We start from the raw sequence: 26,552 nt of genomic DNA, 5'->3' as shown, positions 1-26,552 counted from the left end.
CACAGGATATCCATTTATAGAAAATCAAATCTAGATTGTACCTTTACTCTCATATTCCATAGACACACCTCCCAGTGAAAACAAAGTAAACAGGATAGGTAAGTAAATCTGAAACCTTTCAGTACAAGTTGTGTTTGGCTTTTAAAGTCTTCATAGCTTTCTAAAATGTAAAAGACAACATAAAGATGGCTTCCAGATGCAGAACCACCCCCCCAAAACCAATAAAATAAATACGTCTTTTCAACCAAACCTCATTCTGTTGTACAGTGGTAAGTGTAAGAGACTTGAGATAAGTGCTAAGGACTCAGTCATAGCTTCTCAAGGCTGACCGCACATTAGATTCCCCCATGGAGCTCTAAAAATCCCCGCAACTAGTTTTGCCCCAGAACAATTAAATCAGAATCTCTAGGGTATAGTTTAAGAACCCCCCTAGATGGTTCTAATGTGCAGTTTAGCTAGGTTCCCTCTGTTAGTGTTTAGTAGCACTCTCTCCAGATAAAGTTTGTGTGCTTGTAGGGAAAGAGCTGAGAACATGGAAGAAATTTCTATTTGTGGCTGTCATTATATTGGGCGCTTTAAATATATTAACTTACATATTCCTTAGAATAAAATTTCAGGGTATTTTTATTATTATTTTTATATGTGAGGATTAGGTTGAATACATGAGAAACAGATCCTTGCTCTGTAGAGCTGACTACTCATTTTTGAACACGTATATTTTCCAATAATTTTGTGTTCCTGAAACTAGCAGTGTTTAGCAAAAACTCAAAGACTGGATGCTATACATAAATAAAAGGATTGAAATAGAACAGCAAACCGTGGCTAGTGTGCCAAATTCAGCCACTGCCTGTTTTGTCTGTACAATTTTATTGGAAATCAGTCACACACATTTTACTTTTTTCTATAGCGGTACTGGTGTTAGAGTGGCAGTGTCAAGTAGTTGTGACAGAGACTGTATGGCCTGCTAAAGCCAAAAATATTTACTAACTGGACTTTTACAGAAAAGTTTGTGCACCCATCAATTAGATGATCTGTAGCATGCTTTTAGCCCTGAAATTCATGCAACTAAAAAATTACTAGTTACAAGTCACTTCACAGTCTTTTGCAAAAGTGGTAACCTATGATATCTTCATTTAATATCAGAAATGTTCTGACAACATGGCACAGGCACATGCTACTTATGTTTCCTGTCCTAATCCCAAAGGAGAATGTTCACTAACAAGTATTAATGGACAATGCCAGACTGGCAGAAAAATCAACCTTGAAAAGCAGTATGGCAGATATATTTTAGGGCTTGGTAATCCAGAAGTACTTCCCGATTGTTTAAAAAGAAGGTGTTTTATTTAAACAAGACCATATTGCCATGTTTTCTCCCTTGTTATGTGATGAGGCTATGCCTAATCTACCGTAGCTCCTTTAATCTAAATTAATGATTTGCACAGAACATATCTCTTCAGTGAGGAGAGGAGAGAGGAGACCAGCCTACCATCTGTCACGCCTTCCCTGCGATGAGGCAACGCTGGCTGTGGGTCCATTCGCCCTCCCTTGTGTTTCTTAGTGGGCCGAGGCCTCTGACTTTGACTCAGGGCAGCACTGCTACTGTCAGGAGAAAATGGGCTGGTTGGCCGAGGTCTCTGGGAGGAAGTAAAGCCTTTGCCTAAAAAGAAAACAAAGGGCAGGGGGTAGAGAGAATGTTATTATAAGCCACTGATTCTGTTTTGTGTTTCTTCTTTTGCTAAGACTAACCTGTAAACCTGCCTAGAGGTGACCCTGGAGGATACCAAATCCTGGTGAGTCTCCATGGAAAAAAATAGGCCCTGCTGCATTTATTTTGTCCAATGTTTAATAACCACACTACCCACTCAACAAATTCAAACAAATGTATGTAAAACAATTTCACCAACCAAAAATTCAGTATTAAGTATTACTTGGTTATACTTTTAACCTTGACTATCTTAGTGATATTTTCATAGATATATGCAAATTCATGAAGCTTTTACTTCTTAAAATTAGTTATTTCTGAAATGAATTATGTACTGTCTTCTTAATTCAAATTTCATCCTTGGAATCTTATAAACTCTATTTGAGCACAAAAAAATTGTTCTGTAGTAATTACATTAGAAGTTTTACATGCAAGGTCTGCTCAGGTACATATATTAAATTGACCTTACCACCCATACACACACGATGAATTTCTACCTCTTTTACAGAATCTCAATAATGTCAGTGTACAGTATAGCATATATAGCAGGTTAAAATCACCCTGTATATCCAAACTGCAATAGGTATGTTCTGACAGATATTATTGTATTTGAGCAGAATACAAATTCTTATTGTAAAATGAAATGTGCTATGTCCTTTTCTTATGGTTTAGAGTACATATATAGGGAAATTTATTGTGGGAAAATGTTACCTAATAAATTTTTCACATGTTATGATTTTAATACCATGTTTACTACAGTAAAAGAGTTAGTTTATGTACATGTATATATTTTCTTGTGCATCTTTTCATTTCATACAAAATTATTGTGTATACTTACATTTTCTTAAGTCAATGTGACATGATATTGCTTAATGCTTTATTAGCTATTAGCATGCATGCAAGAAATGCCCTTATACCTTCTAATTTATTAGTTTATTTTCATTGTCTCACTGCTCTGCTTATAGCTGTGCCACAACGAGCACTCAGGCAACATAAAGTTCCTGACTTATGCCTTAAAAAGCAAGAAAATTCAAATAACCATTAGATTACAACATATCTTAGATCAGATGCTATAATAAAAAATAAACCTCTGCAATGTTTGGAATATCTTTTTTATTTCATTTGAAGATATCTAATGCGTACGCAAAATAAATAGTGATGGAATAATTCAAAGAAAATTTCCAAGACTCATTTTTTATAACCTGAGAGTTTAGTGAAGGGTCGAAATCATTTTTCTTTACTTTGCTACTTGAATACTTCTAGGATTTCAAAAATGCATTTAGAGTTTCATCACTCTTTGTAATATATCTCAGTTTAATTCATATTTTTAAACTTACATATGTGCATTTAAGAAGTGCACATAGTCATGTAATAACAGGAATCATGCCAAAGTTATTTTGTTTCAGTAAAACAAATGATTACATATAACTGGTCTATAATTAGGGTGAATGTATTCTGAATTTAATACAGATACATACAAAATTACATAATTTTTTATATTATTACTTATTATTCTCAGAAACCAAAATCAGATTATGTTGAAGAGCAATAGACATGTAGTGATTTTCTTCAACTGCAAATGCAGTGGGTATATCTTTGATTAGCATCCCTTAAAATAAATAACAAATTATTGGTTTAAAATCTTAATAGCCGAACAATTAATAAGACCATCAGCCGTTGAACTGTTAGACTGACAACCTTAGACCCATTCACCCTATAATGAGAAAGCCTTCCTAGAAAGTGCATTTGCAGAAAGAAATGGAGCAAAAGAAAGTAATGGAGATAGAAGTTCAATAATTTTGATCACTGGGTACATTATTGTTTGTATAAGAATTTTGCAAAGTGTGAGTCATTGAAAATTTAATGGCAATCTTAGTTTCAGCTTTGCTGTACTATATAAAAAGGAAGCATATTCCAATTAATCAGCAGAGCTATGAAGGGAAGGGGAAATAGAGGACAGAAGGTGCTGTATAGTAGCCTATTCTTGGTTTTGCAGAATGAGCATCAGAGGAGAGTTCTGGTAACTGAGCATTCACACTGTGTCCATGCATGTTAAAGAAAGCCCTGTAGTCAGACTCACTGAGGAGAAAGAAGAGGAGAAAAACAGCCCAGTGTCCAAAGGACAAGATTCTTTCATGCAAAGAGCATTGACTCAAAATCTACAAACCTGTTCTTGTAAGGCTGGTTCCATCCAGCCTAAAACCAGCTTTATCTGCTGCGGCCATGAGTGCTTGTGCAAAACTGCCACTGGCAAAGATGGAGCCATCTGAGGAGCTACCTACACTAAATCTATGACTAGAAAAGTTACAATTCTCATCAGATACAGAGCCCCATCCATTTACCATTGAACCTAAAAACAAATGTAGTTGTCTAGTGAGTTTTATATACTGGAGAGCTCGTCTGCTCGTGCACACTACACGAATGGACATCCAGGCTGCCTCCAAGTAACTCACTCTTTCTTGAGGTAAAGGTAGTTTCATCATAACTTCCTCAGCCATATGCAAGCATCACCCACATTTTAAACATTCCTTGTGCAGAAGAATGAAGCTCATTTACAGCTTATATGTTTTTCCAACACATGAATAATACATGTTCCATATGATTCCATTCCTATATTGTTTAAATTATTATATGACAATTTTCCAAAAGAGAATGGTATGTATATGTTAAGTGCTACAATTCAGAGAACACTTTCACTGAATACATTACAGTGTATTTAAAGTAAACTTACCAATGACTCACTAGAAGAAATAGTGTGAACATACTCTGAATTTAATTCAGACTTTAATGATAATGTGCCTTAAATTTACACTTGCATACTGTGAAAGGGCTAGAATTATTTCAACATTTTAAAATAAAAAAATTAATCACTCAGGAAATACTAACAAATATTCATGAACAAAAATGTATAAATAATATCAGAGCAAATCAACTTAGAACATAAGAAAGAATGTATCTTTGAAAAGTTGTATTAATTTCAAAGCTCAGTATGTTTCCTCTGCTTTTTAACTATTTTAAGAACTCTACTTTTCTCTTTAAACTAATCTTTATTTTAGAAAGTTAACCATTATGAGGACTATCACTGGCATTAACTTGGGTTATAGTTTTGCAAAATGCAACATGGCAGTAGAGGGAAAGAACTGCAGATTCATGTATGAAGAGCTAAAGATCCTGAGAAATAAATTTTATTTTTACCATTTCAGCAATTTACAATTTCATATTTATTTCTTAGATCAAGGCACACTGAAACCTTTATCAATTACTTAATAAAATTAATATTACAATATTTATTTAAGTTGATGTAGCATTAGTCTATGACACAGTAAAGTACTGTTGCTTATCCTAAATTGTTTAAAAAGAGAGGCAAAGAATTATTTATAAGAAGCTAGTTTAAAATTTCAAAATAAGCAGACAAACCAATGAATTTCTAAATAAACCACACATTCACATAAAAGACATTAAAGTCACATGAAAGAGATTAGTGCCAAAGCTATTTCTCCTTTCGCCACTATTTGAGAGACAACAATAGTCAGGAATGTTGTCACGATGAAGTATTTGTACTTTTTAGTCAAGGTGCCAGGATACAATAACACAGGTTCATTCACTTTCAAGAGAGAGAAAACAGAAAACTAAGGGGAGAGAAAGATCTGAGAAGTTAAAATGGTGTTAAGTGTAGCAGAGAAAGATAGGCTTTTGATTCTATTTGCCAAAAGCACAGAGATACACTTTTTACTTTCCAAACACATTCCCTTGACACAGGCCACTGCAAGGAAACCAAGATAACCGCAGCAACTGAGCCTCCTCTCAGAGAACCATTTCTGCGTTAATCATCACAAGTCAAGGACCAACAACCCAAAATGAAAGAAGAATTGATGCAATAGGCTTTGCAATATAATGCCACAGTAGATAAGAAAAAATCAAAGTGATTCAGTCAGTGATCACAAAATAATATGAAACTCTAGAACTGAGGATAGTTTTGAAATGTGAAAGCTTAGTCCTGGTCTTTCCTATGTTTTCTGTATTTATAAATGTCTGCTGAACATCTGCAAATAAATCTGTGTCAGCTATCTGAAACTCAGTCTTGAAACAAGCATCTCCTTTCTACATCTCCAATTTAATTACTAAGCTCTTCCTGATTTCCTTCTAGTCCCTTTTATCTTCTTCTTTCCATTATAATATGAATTATTTTCAGAAATGTTTATTACATACTTTTATTCCCCCATGCAAAGCCTTACTTAGTTTGCCAGTGCCACATTCACACAACAAATTAGGTATTTGAGATTCTTCAGTATGGAGCCCAGCCTACCTCTCTAGCCTTCGCTCTCTTACAGCCTGTGGCAGTCCTGTGTTCTCACCTACATTGTGATACCTCTTTTTCTTTCACATACTTCTAGGTTATTGCTAACTATTAAGCACCACCAGACTTTAAAGTCTAAACCAAAATAATCTCTTTCATCACTTTAATTTGACCTCATCTTCAAACCTAAGGGAGAATCAAACTCTCTACCTCTTGTGTTTTTCAAATAGTATGCATATAGTCACATATCAAGTCTCTACAAACCAGTTTGTTTTATTTATATGTTTCTTCTTCTAGACAGTGGAATTCTGACAATTAAGAACGATCTCTTATTCATTTTCATGTCTTGTACAGGGACATTGCACAGTACAAACTCAGTGAACAGTGGGCATATTGAATTAAATGTCTTCATTGTTTTCATTATTCACTACAAATACTATATGTGATTCTATTCTGTAATTTCCTAGCAATGACCTTTTTTACTCATAGAAAGAATGTACTCATAAGAAGTCCTAGAAAATTTATTGAATGAAAAATGTAATATTAATGACATAATTTCAATTACTTAGTGGGGAAAGCAGTGATGTAATCACCCATAAAGGAAACTAAAATATTAATTAATTTATATATATATATATTTACTATGCTTGATATATTTCAATATTGATATTTATCAATATCTTATCAAAGTAAGATAATGTTACATTAAATGGCAGCTTACTTTTTCTGATTTCTTCATCCATGCTCACCCATCTTAATGTACTTAGCTCATTTTTTTTTTTTTTAATTTTCCTTTCTCCACTACAGCCAGGTATAACCTTTCTTTACAATTGAAGGATAGTTGAGGCTTTTGTTTCCTTTGTTTTTGTTTTTGTTTCTGTTTAAGGGCTTGCTGTATGGTTCCACCCAAAGATTTAGCCTTTTCACAAATTTAGTCTCTGAACCTGCAAAACAGGAAAAATCCTACACCAAAGAAAATGTCACTAAAGCAATGTCACTGAAGAGTCATCTTGTGAGAGATCTTAACAGAGCATTAATTTGACTTTTTCTAAAACCCTGTTCACCTCAAGATAGTCCTTCCTACGAGGATTTCCATATACAATTTACCAACTTCTAAACAAATCAACTAACTTCTTGTCTTTGTGTTTTTGCTCTGACATTATCTCAACAGTTAATGTTCCTTGCTACGTTCTAAGAAATTTCAATTATCAGGAAGTTTTCCCTGATGCTTTTCCCCTTCCCTGGGAAGAGAGTATAGCATGGAAGACATGGCTTCAAGTGGGTATTGGTCAATATAGAAAGAACAACAGCTATTCTTTACTACTCTCTGTAAGAGCATAGTAGATGAATTCAGAGTTGGAGTGCTAAAGAGGGACAAGTACCCTCAAGGGAGTATAGTTGGGCTCACCTTCAATACGGGGGGTAAGAAGAAACAAATAAATGGAAGAAAATACATTATCTCTCCCTCTTTGTCTCTCTGTCTTTATCTTCCACAGCCCCTCCTCTCTACTTGAGAGTGATACATGGAATGGGCACATTTGTGAGAAATAATTCTGTGGCTACCATTCTTTTTCTTTCTTTTGATTTAAACATCAAGAATGTCCTGAAAATTTATATAAACTGTTATAAAAAAGAAGACAATAATTGGAAGAAAGAAGAAACACCAATTCATGAATTAGAAAGTGAGCAATTTTTGTGATAGCTGTTTTTTTAACAGAAGTAAATATAATCATGAAAACTAAAATGAACACTAGGTAAAACAGCTCAGGTAGAGATTCTTTACAAATTACAAGCAATCCATACCAATGTGACATGTTATATCCCCAAACATAATCAATACATATTTAAACATCTAATGAAAAATGAATTTATGTCTCACTGCCAAATTTATTTCTGTGTACATTTTCAATCTTTCCAAATTTCTCAGGTTTAAAATTGCTGAAAGGCCAAAAATTCTTAAATTTATTCAAGCTGTTAAAGAAGAATTGCATATAGGACATTAAGTTGTTGCTCAAATGTTACTGAGCAGTAAAATACCATGATAAAGTGGCATCTTGCTGTGTCTCTATTACATCTTCAGCACTAAAATTAATTTATGATCAGTCATCAATTCATTTACATGTCGTTTTATGCTGAATCCTTCCTTGCTGATAAATGCTTATCCTTAGATCCATTAAGCTAGAGTAAAGTCTGTGCTTTATAATATGACCCTGCTAATTGTTGCATTACCATTTTTATGAGATACAAAAACTGACTGTCCCCCATTTTTTCAGCCAATATTTAATCCAGGAACTCCTCCTAGTAAGTCCAATCTGTCTAACTATCTGTTAAATAAAATCTTCAGCTCTAAATGTCTTTGGACAAATCAATCCAAATATTGACCTCTTCCTACAAGTCAGAAAATGTGCCTAGTTTGGAAAAGGCCCTCTTTCACTCAAACGTATCAAATATGCAGCAATTCTACCTACATTACTCAGAGAGAAAGGAATGTGTAATATTCAAGGAAGGCAAATTAAAAAATATCTTCCTTGGGATATACCATCTGTTAACTTGTCCCACTCAGGTGAGAACTGAATATAGATATTCCCCTTTAATCTGTTACATTTTGATGTATTTGATTTCTTTTTACATACATCGAGGGAGTTGAGGTAGTCTAAGAAAATGATTTAATTGTTTTTAGCACTGTCTCTGAAATTTCTCTGATACTAAAATATTTTCCTTAAGTTTCTGCAACAAAAGCAAGGTGTAAGGTTGCACTTTTAAGTGGCCAATTCTCTAAAAGCTGTGTGGTCAAGTAAGCTGGGGAGGTTGCCAGGTTTTATTATTTGCAAAATGATCTGGTTTGGGAGTTCCAATAAAAACTTCCAAAGACATAAAATATAGAAAATACAGAGGCACAATTTCCTCTCAGCTGTGGATTTACGTGCGGTACAGCAGTCAAGGAAACTGATTCATTTCACTTCAGAGCACTCACACTCAGTCACAGTCTTTGCGACCACTGAAGCAGTTAGACTCTTGGCCCCATGTTCTGGACATTTCCCTTTGGTTCTTTCTCCTATTGCCTCCTGTTTCTTTTTTACTGTGGTGGAGTCATTAAATTTAGGAAACACTTATCCTTGACTCCCATTGTGGATGTTATACTAAGAATTATTAATACTCTTCCCTATCCTGTTATCCAAAAATGGTGGGTTTGGTGTTTAGGAAGAAATATTATAAGCATATACTTGGAGACTGAAAGAAGCCTGTACATTTACCTTCTAGCCCAAAACAGTGTGATGTACTATAATAAAAATTGTTTTGTACTTTGTTACAACCAAACAGGTTTAAATTAGAGTATAAACTAAAATAAAAATGATTGAAAATATGATTCCATAAAAAAAGTGCTGATAGATTTGAATTTTGTTGGCACGAGTCACTATGACTGCATACAGTACTAAAATGAGTAAAATTAAAAAGAAAAGTTACATCTAGAAACCAATATTTTTTATCTGGATTAAAGATAAAATTATATATTGTATTTGTATAAATGAATATTTATTCATATGTGTATACCACACACACACACACACATACACACACAGAAAGGAAAAGAGAGAGAGAGAGAGAGAGAGAGAGATCCACACATTAATAGGCCAGAAAATCACTTTCCTCTTAAAAATGCTAAGTTCAGAGATGAGAAAAACATTGGGCATTTCCAGAGCAAGAATCTGATAATTTAGCCTTAGAGTAAGACGGATTGATTTTGGACATTCTTTTGTCACCTATCAGGGGGGTGACTTTGAAGAAGGCTTAAACCTTTCCTTGGCTGAACTTTATCTGTAAAATGAGAATAAAAATAGGGTTGTGACAATTAAATGAGTCAATATATGTTAAAAAATAAGAACAGGGATCAGCAAACTTTCTATACAGTGCCAGATACTAAGTATTTTAGGCTTTGCCATCTCTGTCACATATTCTTCTTTGTTTTTGTTTGCTTCTTGTTTTCTTACAACCCGTTAAAAATGTAAGAAACAGTTTCGGCCACTAAGACACACACAAAAATATCAGGCCACTGCTTAGCAGAGTGTCTTGCATGTACTGTGGGATATTTATGTGCAAATTACCATTGTTTTATTATTACTATTATTATTATTACTATTATTGAATCTAAATTTCTAACCAAGTGTTTGGTAGGAATACTCATTCAATAAATGTTTACTATAACATATTTGCAAATACATTTTCCATTACTGAGTTTTATGGGCTGAATGTTAGTATGCCTGTAAAATTCATTATGTTGAAGCCCTAACCCCCTATTGTTATGGTATGTGGAGGTGAGGCCCTTTGGGAAGTAATTAGGTTTGGATGAGGTCATCAGGGTGGGGTAATCATGATGGGATTAGTGACCTTCTAAAGAGACCAGAGAGTTTGTTGTCTTCCTGCCATGTGAGGACATACCTAGAAGATGGCCATCTGCAAAACAGGAGAAGGGTTCTCACCAGAAACCCTATCTGCTGGCACCCCAGAACTGCTGCTCAGCCTCCAGAACTGAGAAATAAATGTTTGTTGTTTAAGCCAGTCAGTCTATGGTATCTTGTTATAGCAGCCCAATCAGACAAAGACACTGAAATCATATGATAGTAAACTACTGATATTTTCCTCTTTTCTTGGCCTTTTCCATTCATGAACCATTATTTGAAAATTTAAAAAGTCCCTCACAAATTACTTAGTTGTTATGAAAATATTTGGAATTAATATACTTATTTCTTTATAAAAGTGGGCTCTGTACCATGTTAACTGCTGATATACTTTAATATAGCAGCTGTTGGAATGTAATATATCCAAGTAAAATCATGAATAATTTTATATACAGGCTAATTAGCCCATCTCTGTGTTACCATTGGACTGTCATTCTGATTGGTTTTAAAATTCTAGGGAATGGAAAATAATTCTTTGAGGAATGGAAAAGAACTGTTTTTATTTAATGAAAATGATCATTAGTTTCATGAAAATGAAAACTATCAGAGAATTAGGGTAAAGTTAATGACTAATTTATTCGCATCACATACAAATTTAGAACTCTAAGTAATTTATGGTAAGATCAGAATTCTCTCTGTGGTCATTTACTATCTTAAAAGCATAAAAGCCAATGGAAATACTCTCTGTTTTATTGCCCACCTCGTTTAGCACCATTAAACTAGCCTGAAGTGTCAGAAGAAAATATAAACACATTAGACCAATATTCATTAGCATGTTGATTTCTATAATATTTGGTCAGTACATACATTCACTTCAGGGCCATCCCCATGTACACGTGTGTGTGTTCACACACAGACACACAGATGCACATCTCTTTAATACACTCCCAACCCTATTTACATTCTCACACATGCACTTACATATAATCACAAACCTTATCTATGATTTCTTACACACATACATCTATACACACTCACACTCCCTACACACAGACTTTTTAAGTAAAACATACTTTGATTTTTAACTTATATTACACTTACACCCTAGGGAACAAATTATATCTTTGATCATACTTTCCCCACAAAGTTATTATAGAGCAAAAAATAAAATAGAAGAAGAAAGAGAAAAAAAAGAATTTCCTGTTTGACTACTTTTCTGTAGAGTACAACTTCTTTAACTAAGGACATGTATTATTCATAGGATAAATTCATCATGGAATACATACCTAAACATCCTGAGGGTTTTTTTTTTTAATATATGGCAGTAATTAAGCAGGGAATTCAAGTAGGAAAACAGACTGCTTTCTTAGCAATAAAACCTTCATTTAGAATGAACATTATCCTAGCTACAAGGAGAAATACAGATTGTTTTAACCGCTGTCACCTTAGACAGTCTAACATGGTACTAACAGGTGAGCATGTAAAAGTACAAAGTGGCATTCTCCTGATTTATAGATCTACTTATCATCTTTGACATAATATTTAATAAAAGAACTACCTAGGCTATAGCTGACTTTTTGTATCATTATTGTAATTCTTTACTGCATTCCTAGTGGAAAAGAGTTACTAAGTATCATTAGTGAGATATGCAAAAATAGGCATAATTTTACCCTGAAGGAGATAATGATAGAAATTCAGGCAAAGAGGCTAATATAATAGTGCACCAATAAGCTAGATCTGTGCATTCAAATATTTAAACTTTCGCTCTGTCACCTTCAGTTGGATCTGGATTTCAAATCACAGCAGTGTATTTGCAGTTCTTAAATCTTAATTAGCCTGGCATGCAGAAAGGCCCCAGGTAAGAAAAAGTGAAACTCAGTGTGTGTAATCAGGAAGGCAAGCTGAGGAAAAATCTGGGGACTCATGCTTCACCATCACTGTCATAAGGCAGTTTCCACCAGCGGTTGCTGAATTCTAGCCAGTCGTACAAACTCTGTGCAAGTTGGGAAGATGTTGGGGTAAAAATAAGTTAAATGGGAGTGTGGTGAAATGCCTCCTAGGATCAAAGATAATATCAGGACAAATATAGAAATGGGTGGTTTTCTGAGAAGAATCGATGACATATAAAGGCAAGACTTACATATGTAATAGTTACGTCTTTACAGTTACTATGTAAGATGCATTTTTGTGCATGTGTCAAAGAATAGATACCTACTTGAATAAAGAGATTGAATTTTTACTTTTCTCCAGCTTCATTCTGTACATTTTAGGATTTAAGTTTTTGCAATAAAATTTGATAACTGCATATCCTGAGAAATAGGCTGCAGTCCTGGGATCATCCTAGGAGAGTACCAACTGCAGCCTTTCACTTGGGGAACAAGGGCAGAGGACGCCAAAGGAGCAAACAGCAAAAATAACTCTCTTTCTTCAGTGGAGCAGTTATTGGATCTGACAATATGACATGCATAAATGTATGGTTTATCTCACTATACATTTTCTCCACTCTAAAAATAATACCTTGTGCAACCTTGGAGAGGCTTATTCTGAAGACTTGCTTATTTTCATCAGTGAACTATTTTACAGAATGAAGCACCAAGAAGCACTTTAAGATTGCATTCACATTGTATGCTTCCCCTGATAGACAAAATATATCATTTCTAAAAGTCAAGGTTTTTTATGTAATAGACTTAGTTCCCCAATAGAGTGAACTTTTATGAAAGCCCTGGATATAATTGAGTTTTCTTTCATGTCCTTAAAGCTTTTTAAAATTCATGAATTTTCTTATCATTTTTGCAGCAAAGCAAAAGTATTTCCAAATCCTTTTTTGAATTTTGTGTTTAATATTAACATATTTAAACTGTTACAGAAATAGATGGAGTGGAATAAATCGTACATAAGAAAGTATTTGATTCTCGATGCATTTTAATGTTACAAATAGGTCAGTCATTCCTCTTGAATCCACTACGTTACCTGTCACAGAGCTGTCTAGATTGTCCATGCTGCATCCTGGTGTCTGCTCTACTGCTCTCAGGGGCCTGGGGATTTCTAAAACTTCTTCCTCATCGTCAGCATCATCATCTGGAACATCGGTCTCCAAATCGGAAATCAAGGCTCCGGACATGTAACCTAATGGTGGAACTGGGGGCTGTGGAGGTTGATTATTGCTTTGAATGTGCCTAGAATTCAAATGGGGGTTGGGGGAGAAAAGGAATTCATTAACAGTCCACTAAATTGAAATTAGAATTAAACAGCATGTTATGGTCTTTTTGTTTTTTAATTTTGTCTTTTTATTTTCTGTTAATGAATTATGGCTCTTACAGTGCTTTCTTAACACTTCAGCTGAGACAGTGGGCAATGCATACATGACTTAGCAAAACTACAACAATACAGACAATTACACTCTTCTATTTGTTTATGGGATGATACACATAGAAAAAAAATACATGCTCAGTATTTTTGTATAAATAAATCATCTAAAGGAGAATAGATTTGTCACAGATAATTGTTTAAAGCTGACTCTTTTGTCTAAAAAGGATATAATAATTTTGTTCCTAGTTTAGTGTTTAAGTTCCACTCACTGTGTAACCCCTGTGACCTGCTGGCTCTTATGAAGAGAAGATGTTACAGGAAGGTCTAATACCAACACCCCCTCCTCCAACCACAGGCACATTCCCTGCCATGGAGGCTGTCTTCCTGTACCTCCCTCGTGATCCCTCATGAAGCAGGCTCGGTGATGGCTCCCACTGTAACCCAATTTAGGGTAGGAATTGACTACTTTGTGTTCTAGCTACTTAGTTGTGGTCTGTCTCACCCATCAAAGTCTTCAACATGTTGAGGCAGAAAAGATTCATCTCCAGTTAGAAGATTAGATGTGCTGAATAAACCTTTTATAATGGATTAATAATTCTAATCTCAACCTCGTGAAGCAGACAAAACTTGTATAATCACCTCTTTTAGAATTTATTAAACTGAAGTTCAAATTTAAGTGACTTGTTTCAAATCACATGGCTAGCAAAATGTAGAGCTGAACACTGGGGTGCAGTGTTTTCTCCTTGCGACTATTTCAGTTTCTTCTAAACCATACAATTTGCATTCTAAATGAATGCAAGTCTTTGTTATTTGTTACTGCCAGTAACAGTAAATATACCACATGTTATGACACATTAAGTATTTTTTTGCATTGACACAGAGTACTTAAAAGACTTTGCTATTTAAGGAGATGTAAAACAAGAGCTAAACATTTTTTACGGTTAGTTTTTAAATTAAAGACACAAGATTATTTTTCTTTAATGTCTGCACTTTTTAAGAAAATATTTCATTCTTACAGAATGTTTAATATTCCTCATTCAGCCATTCTTGAACTTGTAACCAACTCCAATGTTATCAAGATTCTTTATCTTTTGAAGCTAAAAAAAAAAGCCCTAAAATGTTAGTTCAGAAAGTCACCTCAGTATCAGGCTCACAAAGAATTTGAAATCCAATTTATTATTTGGTATTCATCACAGCTCATTCATTGAAAACTCAGGAAGTTTCTTATGATTACCGATAATCTGGAGTACAGATGACCACATCTTGTGGTGTTGCCTCAAATTGTTTGTAAATTGGGGATGCATTGGGCCAGGTCATGAGCAAGAGAATGGAAGGTGATGTTTACATACATGATTCATTTGCCTTTAATTCTCCTTTGGTCCTGGAAAGGACCAAACAGACCAGTATTCTAGTCCTACATCACTGCTGACTCTTCTTGATGGAAGAAATATACAGTAATGGGGTGAAAAATGTACTCCTTGATTTCAGCAGAATTAGGAAATAAACTGAAATATAGGAAGAGAGAATGTAATCTTTATAAATACCTGCTACTGACAGGCACTGTGCTATGCACTTCCTGGGTCCCTATGAACAGAATCTCAGGAAGTGGAACCTGGGAATTATTAATTTTTAAATGTTCCTCCTGTGATGTTGATGTGCAGCCAAGATGGAAAGGTGCTTCTATTCTAGAAGGGCAAGGTCCTGTGTGAGCTCATGGAGGCTCAGAACTCCTGCACGAGGAGTCAGTGACGACAGTCTGAAAGATTACTGGACTGAACAGAAACATACTCAGAGAAAGAAGCAGGGTCTATGGCCACTTGGGGCAAGTGGAGATAAACTAATGTGTTTACTCATTTAGCAAATATCTATGGAACACTCACTCAGTGAGACACTCCTCTGAGAGTGGAAAGACAGCAATGAATAACTCAGGAGAAAACCCAAGTACTTTTGAGTAACAGCTAGAATATAGCTAGAAATTTTGCTAAATACTATGAAGAGCAAACTCATTTAATTCTCACAAAAACTGTGATGTATAATAAAGAGTTTGACCTTGCCCAATGAGAATGCCTTTGCCCTGTACAACTGGAAGGTAATCTCTAAGTTCTGTTGTATTTTCACAGGATACCTAAGAAGATTGCCATCTTTAACTTATTAAAGTTTATGTATTGATTAGGCAAAAGGAAGTTGGAATTTATTCTAGGTTTTGCAGGGGTTTTTTTTCCTGATGTGTTTACTGACACTAATATTGTTTTTTCTGTCTCATTTCATTCAGCCCAAAGAAGGTCTTTTAATAACTGACACTGACCATACGTGACTTGCCGAAGCTTATATACATATTCACAACCACCACAGAATTAATCACAGGCACTCTGAAGAATCTAAAAGGAGTCTTTTATTATGGTACTGGAAGTGAGTTCAAGGATAAGCTAATTGAAGCTAAGCTGTAAATTAGAAAAGATTCGGTGCAACTAAAATCACTTTAGCTTGAAAGTCAGCAGATCTGCATTATTGCTCCAGCTCACTCTAGTTATGCAACTTTGGTCGAATTATTTAACATTTCTAATCTGGATTTCCTTCCTTCCATGATTAAAGAGTTGTGCAAAAGCATTTTTAAGCCAAGCTGTATAGCTCTATGAAAATGTCTTATGAATTTAATGTGAAAAAACATTTCCTCTATCTATGCATTGAAAACATGGGTCCCCTGAGGGTATTTGGGTTCTAATGAGGATATTTACCATGTTTGCTTTGCTATATCAAACTGATAGGCCCTCGTCAGCTCGTCCAGGTGAGCCTGCAGCATGGGCTGCATCTCCTCCCGTGGGGATGGAGTGAGCGTTGCGGTGGACTGCTGTCCAAAGGAAACGGCAGGAGAAGAAGCCACGCCTCGGACAGGAGGTGTGGGGACACGATCATCGTCTTCTTCCAGCTCATCTTCCATGCCCTGGTGTAAGTATGTTTGCATTGGTAATGGCGGGCACCAGCTATCACTATCATAGCTGAAATTAAGAGAGGAAAAAGAATACATTGACACCTACACACATACTCATGTGTACACACTCACAATTATACTGGCAGTAAATAGCGAGCACAATAAAAACAAGGGGATCTGAGATGTTTTCTCAGTTTATTTCCTTCTGATTTCAAATTGTTGGTGCTACGATAGTAAATCACCTGGCTATTATCTTAATTTCTAATCATAATTACAGCTGTTACCTCAATATTTCAATTTATTCTTAAAAGATCTTATTAGCTAATTGTTATCCCACAGTTATAAAAGGCAGTAACTTCCCAAGAAAGTTACTCATGTGGAAAAACCTAATTGCTAATTAAAGACAATTAATGAGTTTAGGGCTTGTGGATTTAACTACTTTCTGCTCCTGTTCACCCTTGTGCACCAACAGAATATGCCAATGTCAATCATCTAAGAAATGTTTGAAAATTTTATTTACTTTCATTCTAGATCTATGCCAACCTTCATTTCATGATGTATCAGTCATTAAGACTTTGTGTTACAACAGCACTTTGATACATTTAATACCCTTAATTTTTTTCAGTAGAAACTCATGTCTCCCTGTATCGTGAATTCTAAAATCTATAAAACAGAATTTCAAGATCTAGCCCTAAGTTCTGAAGTTCAAAATTTCAAATTATAAAATAGTCACAGGAATGAAAGTACAGCACAGGGAATATAGCCAGTATTGTAATATCTTGGTCTAGTGACCGGATGGTAACTACACTTAACTGTGGTGAACAATTAGTAAGGTATGTAATTGTCAAATCACTATGTTGTAGATCCGAGACCAATATAATATTGTATATCAACTATATTCCAATAAGGAAGCTAAAAAACCTAGCCTTATAAAATATATATTACAAAGAAAAATAATAACTTTTTAAAGCAGTATGCTTTTAGGGACTCTGATTAGGGAATATAGAAAATTATTTCAAAAAGTCTTGTAACACAAAATCAGTAGCATTTCTACTTACACTTTTTCTGTAATACTATTACTTTTGTAACTCAAATAGATCCTAACATATTTGAAAACAGCAGACTTAAGGATAATATAAGCAATATTATGGATGTAGTTGTCCTATACATTTAACCTCTGAAAAATCTCCCGAATCTTTCTCCTGCATTTCAGCTCTGTTACCACAATCAAAGATCAGTCTCCTTCCAATGAACTAGCTCATTAGCTTCCCTAGTCTCTTGGGGTGTCATCTCTCTTCAATCCCAATACAGGCAACAGGATTATGTTTCTAACATCTTCATTCACATCACACCTATGCTTTAAATTATTCGGTGATTATCGCTAATATAAGAAAAGTTCAAACTCATTAGCAGGACCTTAAAGGCACTTCCCCATCTGATCAGCCTATTTTTCTAGCTTAATTTCCCATCATTTCCCTCACAACAGCTTACTCTATGTTTTTTGTAAACTTTGTGTCTGTATATGACTGTTCTCAAATCATCCACATGTCATCAGTTTTGTGAAGCCTTCTCTGCCCCGTCACATGGAATGGATTACAGCTCCATGACACTCACTGGTGACACTCCCCGTACTGAAGTGTGATGTTTCACGTCTCTTTTTCCCTGAAATGCTGTGAGATCCTAAAACTCAAGAACTCTGTAAATTTTTAACTTTGCATTTCTAGCACCTAGTACAGTATCTAGCAGATAGATTTTCATTAAAGAAACTGAAAATTGCATGACTATTACAAGTGTACATATGACATCCTGGAAAAAGCAACACTGTGGAGACAGTAAAAAGATCAGATGGTTGCAGGAGGTTAAGGGGAGGGAGGGATGAACAGGCAGAACCCAGAGGAATTTAACAACACTGAAACTCCTCTATGAGATACTGTAATGGAGGATACATGTCATTATACATTTGTGGAAACCCACAGATGCACAAGAATGAACTGCAACATAAACCATAGACTTGGGGTGATAAAGATATGTCACTGTAGTTTCACCAGTTTAACAAATGAACCACTTTGGTGGGGGATGCTGATAGTGGTGGAAGCTATGAATGCATGGGGGCAGGGACTGTATGTGAAATCTCTGTACTTTTTGCTCAGTTTGACTGTGAACCTAAAACTGAATAAAAAAGAAAGTGTTTTTTCAAAAAACCCTGAGTTTTTCATCCTTTTATTTGACAATCTTTTGTCAGATAACTGGAGCTATGTACTGAGCATGAAATCCAGCGGGGCAGACTGATATTAGCAAATAATCAACAATACTGAGTACTACTGAAGCAGAGAGCAGGCAGGCCAAAATTAGTTTCGGGGTTGGGCAAGGCTATTATGATCACCAGAAAGGAGGGTATTATAAGTAAGACATGTGGTGGCTAAAGGAAGAGAAAAGAATTTGAAGGACTTAAATAGTTCCCAAACTGGTAAGAGCTGGCAAATGCAGAAGGCTGGCTGTAGATGAGGCAGGCAGGAGAGGTGAGATGTGCCACAGCACAGAGGGCCTCAGCAGCCCTGAGAAGGAGTTTGGAATTTTGACTATGGGTAATGGACAGTCACAGAGAGATTTTATACACGGAATGATATCATCTTTGGCTGTTCAGTTTTCAGCTTTTGTTGAGGACATTTGAATAATCTACCTCGATGAGTTACAAACTGAAGCCTTCTATAGTCTGATAGGAATATTTCTTACAAAATATCTTGTATTTTAGTATAAACAGGCACATTTTAATGTGTTACCAGTAACAATTTTTATATACTAAAAAATACCATTGCTTAAATTTCTATTCCCACTGATTACGTAAGTACCAATCTGACCTGAAAAAAATTCACAGCTCTAAAATAACGTCATTTTTATCTCTTTCATATATTGGAGAAAACAGATTGCATTGGAAGAAAAGATTCTGTTGCATAAAAAGTTTGTAACCCATTGTTGCAGTTGGATTTATTCTTACAGTTTTTCTCAACTTCTAACGAACCCAGCACATCACCTATAAACTGGTCTATAAAAACGTCAGAACATTTGTTTGAACAAAACATTTATTTCACTTCACTCTATTATGTTCATTAAATATGATTAAGATTCAACCTACTACTTCAGAAGGTTTTCTCAATGTCTCAAGAAGAATCTTCTACTAAAAATAAAATGACTTGATTTCTTATTTTTTGTACTTTTCCATCCTGGTGCATTAGTTAAAAGAATCCAACTTCTTTCAAATAAGCTGCACTCCTCCAATTTCACCTATCTTAATCTTACAAATCCTACAAGCTATAGGCTAAATTCCTTATCTTTTATCAAAATTCCCCGATGAGGCCAACTAGCACTGATCTTTTAATCTTCTGAACTTGCATGGACATTTCTGCACATTTACTTGAAAATTGATTATACACTGTCTTGTGCCATTTCCAATGTTAGTTTCTTTAACTGCTGTCTAATTTATTTTAGTACTTAACCTTTCATGTGTTAATAGTATGTTTTTCTCAAGTGGATTTAATCTACACTGAAGCCATGACATTGAAGTATTACTGTTAGGCCACACCTGACAAAGTACTTTAAAAATTGTAAGTAATAAGCATATTTATTGTTTTGAAAGGAAAACGTAGAGATTGCTTTATTAATAAGAATACTTAGGTTTCTTTTCTTAATTTATACATCTGACTTTAAATGCTCAATTATTAAGTCCAACAAAGGTATATGTAAAAAACCTAAAAAAAACCTACTCATTTTCATAATGGAATGGGTGTGCAGGTGACCTTCAGCAATCGGTATAATGAAATTTAACCCATAAAACTTGTTACAAAATAGTACAGTTTTTTGTTCCATAAACTTGCTTGGCTTATTGCCAGGAATATCATACATTTGAGTAAAGAAAAGAACATGCTGCTATATTCAATTTTTTTAATGGAAGTTGTCAATTAGCTCCTAAAATTTTCCTATTTCATAAGTAGTAGATTATTTTTACTTCCAGTAATCTAAATGGAATACACATATGGAATAAAAATGTATAGAAAAACATTAAGAGGAGGAAGAACTAATGTAACATGCATCATGTGTTAAGTAACAGAGAAAAAATTGGTAATTAGTTGTAGTCAACAGTTTTTATTATTCAATTGCCATTAGGCAAAGGAGAGTCTAACCATATAAATATTATTTTTAACATGATACTAATACATCCCATAGTGTATTAACTCACTAAAAAATATTTCAATGGCGATTCTACTTAACTAGCATGGGTGTTTATCATCAATTGCTCCAAAGATACAAAGATAATCTAGAACATGAACCAGCAAACTCTGTATCCCTGAGGAACATTAAGAAAAGCTGAGAAAGTCCATAGATTCACCTCAGGGGTTTGTGCAAGAAACAAGAAGCACAGAAAAAGGGAGTAACAGACTAGGAGAAGAACATGAGAGAAACATGAAGGAAATCTGGGATATGGTGCATATCACATGATAAGGAGAACTTTGTAACACTGAACATTCCTCTCTGAGGCATCATGTCTTAATCCATTCCAGAACAACAAATACTTAGGTTTCATGAAGTCTTGCCAGAAGCAGGGCAAGAAAGTAACAGATGACTCTCTAAGTGTTATGAAAAAGCATAGCTCTGTTCTTAGAATTTCTTTCACATTTACAGATACATATATTGTATTTGAGTGATGGAATTTTCAACTTTTTCTTATGGTAATATAAAAAAAAGACTGTGAAAATGCTTCTAATACAAAACCAGAGGTCTTTTGGCCAACCTTTCCTAGGGAAGCTTTCATTCTTTGACTTTGATTGTCATTGAAACATGAAGCATCATATTATCTGCCTTGCTTGGTGAGTAATGAGAAAGATGATAGCAAGTCAATGTTGCATGTGAACTAACTTGTTACAGGCCAGATACAAATACCAAATTACTAATAAAAATACAATGAAGTTCAACACCCACACAAGCTTGCCAATCTCTAATTGCAGTAACAAATCAAACTGTTTTCTATTTAATCACTACTGAATTCTCCCTAACATCATATGATCATACTAAACTACATTATATTTATAGTTAGGAAGTAATACATTTTGGCAGATTTTTGTCAACCCAAGAGAGGCTATTGATGAGAGGGAACATTTACCATCATTACTATACTATTGAATTAGCAATTAAATACTTTTCTATTTGGATGATCATGATGTGATAACTTTTGATATTCAAGTTGTGAGGGAAAAAATGGCTCAAGAAAAGCTTACAAAGAAAATGGATGATATATAAGCTCTTAGAAACAATATTGAACATTGTAATAAAAAACAGAGATAATCCTTTCAAGATTGGGATTACTTATGGATAAATGCATATCCAAAATCTACCCCTCTCCCTCCATCCCACTGCCATTGCCTTATCTTATTCCCTCACAATCTTCATGATATTGGCCAGTCTACTGAAATGTCTCATTTATCATCGACATGCCCCAGCCTCATGTCCTCTAGTCCATCATCTATGCCCAAGGATCAGAATCCTCATATGACATGCAAGAAGACTTCACAATTGGCCTCAAGACACCTCAGATTATCTCCTACCCTAGGGATGTTTCAGACGCAACAAGCCTCATATAGCAGCCACCGATTGCTTATGGAACAGACAAGCAATGAGAATGCAATGTGATGAGAACTAAAGTAGAGGAGCAAGCTTAAGGAATAGAGGAAAACCAAGGAAAGGCAAGTAACGTTAACTAGAAGTGGGTAGTTTCAAAGGGAGAGTGGGAAATACTAAAGGATGACTATTGGCCACATGAGTAACATTTGGTTGTAGTTAGTTAACAATCTATGCTGGCACATAAACTACTTTGAGTTAGGGAATATTTATCATTACCTTTGTCCTTTTTGCTAATCAGAACCTGGCACCCAATAGCCACCCAGCTCTGGGCACTATTATTTGTAAATAAATGATTCAAGTGTCATCTCAAAACTCAATTTTCACAAGGTTGCCCCAGCCTTATCTGGCATGATTATCATTTCCTGTATGTAAATTATTTTGTACACTTTCCTCATCTAGGTCTTACTGTACAAGATCCATTTATGGTTTCTGGCCTCTACCTTCCACTGCTGTGAGATCCCTAGGTCAGGGATCAGATCTTCTCATTAATTGTGTATTTGTTTTTTTCATCTCTGTTGCTTTCTTTCCCAGCACTGGGCTTAGCATTTGTCATGTACTTAAAAAATTTTATGTCAGATAAGTTCTCTATTATGATATATGAAATACAACAAAAAGAAAAAAAAACTATGTATCACTGTAAGAAGCAAAGTTGCAGAATCTTTGGCCATTAGAAATAAAAATTATTAAAAATGAAAGGGTAACTTTTAAAGTTTTTGTAGTTTTTATTTCAGGAAAATTTTAAACTTGTCTAAGTTTCAAATCAGGGTACATAAACAATTCTATACAACTCCTCACAAAATAGTCAATGTTAATATCATGAACAGCAAAGTGTAAATAATCTAGGAAGTGTTCTAAAATCTTTCCTTTTCAGCATTATAAGGTTTTCACATCAGAAAACAGAGAAGTATAGAAAATGTATCAAGAAAGGGCAAAGTCATCATAAATCTAATAATTTTAATTTATTAATGTCATATTGACTTTAAATAGGTGTTTTCATTACATGTTATCAAAAGAAAAACTTTCAAGTGCTAGCCTTTAAAAAACTGAGTCCAGAAAATAAGGAAATTGAATTTATTGTTAGTTTACTGATAGGTTAAGACTTAACTCCTATTTTTGTTAAGAGTGCAAGTATAATTTCCTTCAGGAAATACTAGGTACTTACGACAAATAACTCAAAGGTTATTTAGAACTAAGCTATGTGCCAGAAAGAATTTGAATATTTGTAATCAAAATACATATTTCTTTACCTATTTAAAATATCAAGTGGAATTGTAGAGAAAAATTTCTAATATTATGCATTCTGGCTGAATATTAAAATAATTTATAACCCCCAAATAGGTAGAAATAACATATTTTATGCCTTAATGTTCTGAAAATAATTTATATGAAAAAATTAAAATCTGTACCAACATGTATTATTTCACCCATCGAATGAGTATTTCCAGTTCTACTGATAGCAACTAAATCAAATGAGAAGTTTAGCATTTATTTGGAATTAATTAGTTTTATTTCAATGGGTAATAGTTTTGTTATTAAGTCTCTTTTTTAAGTAGATAGTGGGAAAAGAAAAATGATTCCAAATTACCTACAATTTTCATGTGTTCTGAATTCAAGAGTTTGTTTATAAATATTTAATAGCCCTACTTCCTCTTCCCAGTTTATAAGTTCTGTTTCTCCATTGTCTGACTTCAGACTTGATACACAGATTTCTAAACCCTGTAATAATTTTTTTCATGTGGAATACATATACCAAGTTTTTCTTTGCCTGGGATCTATTTGACAGTGACACCTTTATATTATTGATATGTATTACGTAAAATCATGTGCAGAATTTTTTTAAGGACAGGAAAAGAGGATGTGCTCCTAATTTCCTATTTCAAATGTGAACTTTCACTTAAAAAGTAAAATGATATGCCTATATATGAGAACTATAATCTCACAGAAACAAATTAATCCCTTTGGAGAAAAAGAAAGATACTGAGAAAATACAGAGGCATGACTATGTGTATATTCTATCTAGCTATTTGGTTATACATATATATATATATACACACATAAACATACACACCAAACACACACACACACACACTATATATATGTATTACATAACTAGGAGAAAAGGCAAATGAGGTCTTTTGCAGGAAACAAATATGACCTAGAAAGCTCTAAGTAGAAAAATTAATCTGGAGACCTCAAAGACAGCAGTTAGGGAAAAAGAAAAGGAGATGGAGAAAAATTTGTAAGCATGTACATGTAATCGTCAGATGAAACAAGATAAACTGAAGTATTTAATATCTCAGTACTTCTAAATAAAGAAAACTTGAAAAAAGAAAACATTCATTTTGTATTTTACAGTTTCAGTCAAAAGTAATGGTAACCTAGGAATTGTGAGGAAGATAGAGCATTTAGGATTACTGAAAGAGAAAAAGAGACTGATACATTTCTTCTGATTTGCTATGTTTTTGGAGGGGATTACAGAATAAAGTATCAAAGTCTTTCTACTTTAAAGTCAATTAACACTTGAACAGAGAAAAACTAACTCTTGTGAGATGCTTTTGTAAAGAATAAGGAAACTGGTCACATTTAATGGCCCTCGGAGGATATTTTCTATCTTAAAAAAGGTTTTGTTAGAGTGTGCATTGGCTTGAACCTCTTTTATTGTTCCAGCCCCTAAATTCCCATCAGAACTGATGATTCAAGTTCTCGCCACTGGCCAGGTCCCTCCAGGTACCCCACTGTGATGGATCTCGACAGCTGGCACCCTGCTATGACCAGGCATCAAGTCATTAGAGAACTGCGAACCATGGTGAAGAAGGCTGCTTTAATACTTTTTTCAGCCCTTCTCAGGAGTGGCTCTTTAGTTCGCAGAGCTATGGGTACTTGCTTTCAAACTCACAAGCAATGTTATAAATGGAGGCTGCATTATCAGGATTGAAGACAATCTGAGGCACTTGATGGCCAAGGATTCTAGGATTATAATATGCGCTGTGTTGTATTTATCAGCTAAGAAAATAGAGATGGTGCAAAGAGTGAAAAGGGACTGGGTAGCAATGAACAGGCAGGCAAGGGGGCAGAGACAACAGTAAGAGAACACAGGATAAAGACAGAAATGCACACTAGAGAGAGGTTTGTAGTCCTGGCATTTTGTTGGTACAAAAACTATTTTTACCCATTCTCTTGCTGTTCCACTGCATAGTGTTCCATCTCTGTGCCAGGAAGGGGCTGGACTGGGGGAGGAGGTAGAGGAACATTGGCCCAGGTCGATCCATTGTTTTTCTGGGGTTTAGAAGAGTTTTTATTTTTCTTCTTTTTTCCACCTTTCCCACCTGAAAGTAACAATACATTTATTCAGACACACCAAGTGTCAGAAGAAACAGAGTACATCAGATGGAAAGATGTATTTACATTTTCAAATGCCAGTATGTTGCAGTTGTTAAAAGCTATAAACAATGAAATGACATAATCAGGAAAACATTTTTATAAATCACTCAAAATGGTATTGTTTCTTTCCCAATGCCTTAACTGCAGCACTGAATAAACCAAAAACATGGCTGCTGCAGTGAAAGCACACTCAGTGATTTACTCACGTCTGCTGCCTCCATGTTCTCATTGTTAGATGAAATAATGGGCCATAACAAATTCTTCCAAATATCAGATTTTAGAGCGTTTATAATGCTCTTTTGCATAATTTCTCTGAGTGGAAAATGCAATGTCTAAAGATACAGGCTAAACCTTTCCGTTAGAATTTATTCAATTTAATTAATCCAAAAGAGTATAGTTTCCTCTTAAAAGTAACTAATAGAAACTAATCAGCTACAATCTGGAGGATACTTATAAATCTTTCACAATGATAGGTTTTTACAGAATTTTTAACTAATGAATGACACAATTATTTTTGCATGTAATGAGAGCAAGTCCCAGATATTTTAACAAAACATTTCCTAAAATTCCAAAAAAAGGGAAACTATTAATGTACATAAGGTAATCAGTTTAAGTACTACTGTAATGCAAATGAATCCATGCACAAAACATGAGCAGAAAGGAACTTAGCATATGAGCCATATCTCAACTTACTAGAGCCTAATGAAATATAAAAATGAAATATATCGTTTGCATAGTGCCGTGCTTTCCACTCTTCCAAAATTAAGTAGATCAAGTTTCCTCCTAATTGGACCACAGTAGAATGTAGGAACAAGTACTTTTTGAGCAGAATGACAAAGCAAGTTGCAGGAGAAGCTAACTTCT

The 26,552-nt window shown here is 34.6% G+C and overlaps 1 protein-coding gene across 6 annotated transcripts in view; it reads right to left on the bottom strand.

The window, feature by feature from the left end:
- ROBO2 (roundabout guidance receptor 2) overlaps positions 1-26,552 on the bottom strand; it is a 662,153-nt gene that overhangs the window by 10,216 nt on the left and 625,385 nt on the right. For all 6 annotated transcript variants that reach the window (XM_036881516.2, XM_057501769.1, XM_057501770.1 and 3 more), the window contains 4 exons: positions 25,477-25,633; positions 16,441-16,701; positions 13,367-13,572; positions 1,487-1,657 (listed from right to left, as the gene is read on the bottom strand). In XM_036881516.2, coding sequence (XP_036737411.1) covers positions 1,487-1,657; positions 13,367-13,572; positions 16,441-16,701; positions 25,477-25,633 — 795 coding nt within the window. The remainder of the gene's footprint in view (positions 1-1,486; positions 1,658-13,366; positions 13,573-16,440; positions 16,702-25,476; positions 25,634-26,552) is intronic.

The sequence above is a fragment of the Manis pentadactyla genome, chromosome 1 (assembly GCF_030020395.1).
Source record: "Manis pentadactyla isolate mManPen7 chromosome 1, mManPen7.hap1, whole genome shotgun sequence".
Taxonomy (NCBI): domain Eukaryota; kingdom Metazoa; phylum Chordata; class Mammalia; order Pholidota; family Manidae; genus Manis; species Manis pentadactyla.
The sequence above is the reverse complement of the archived record's forward strand: the minus strand, read 5'-3'. Positions and strand labels throughout refer to the sequence as shown.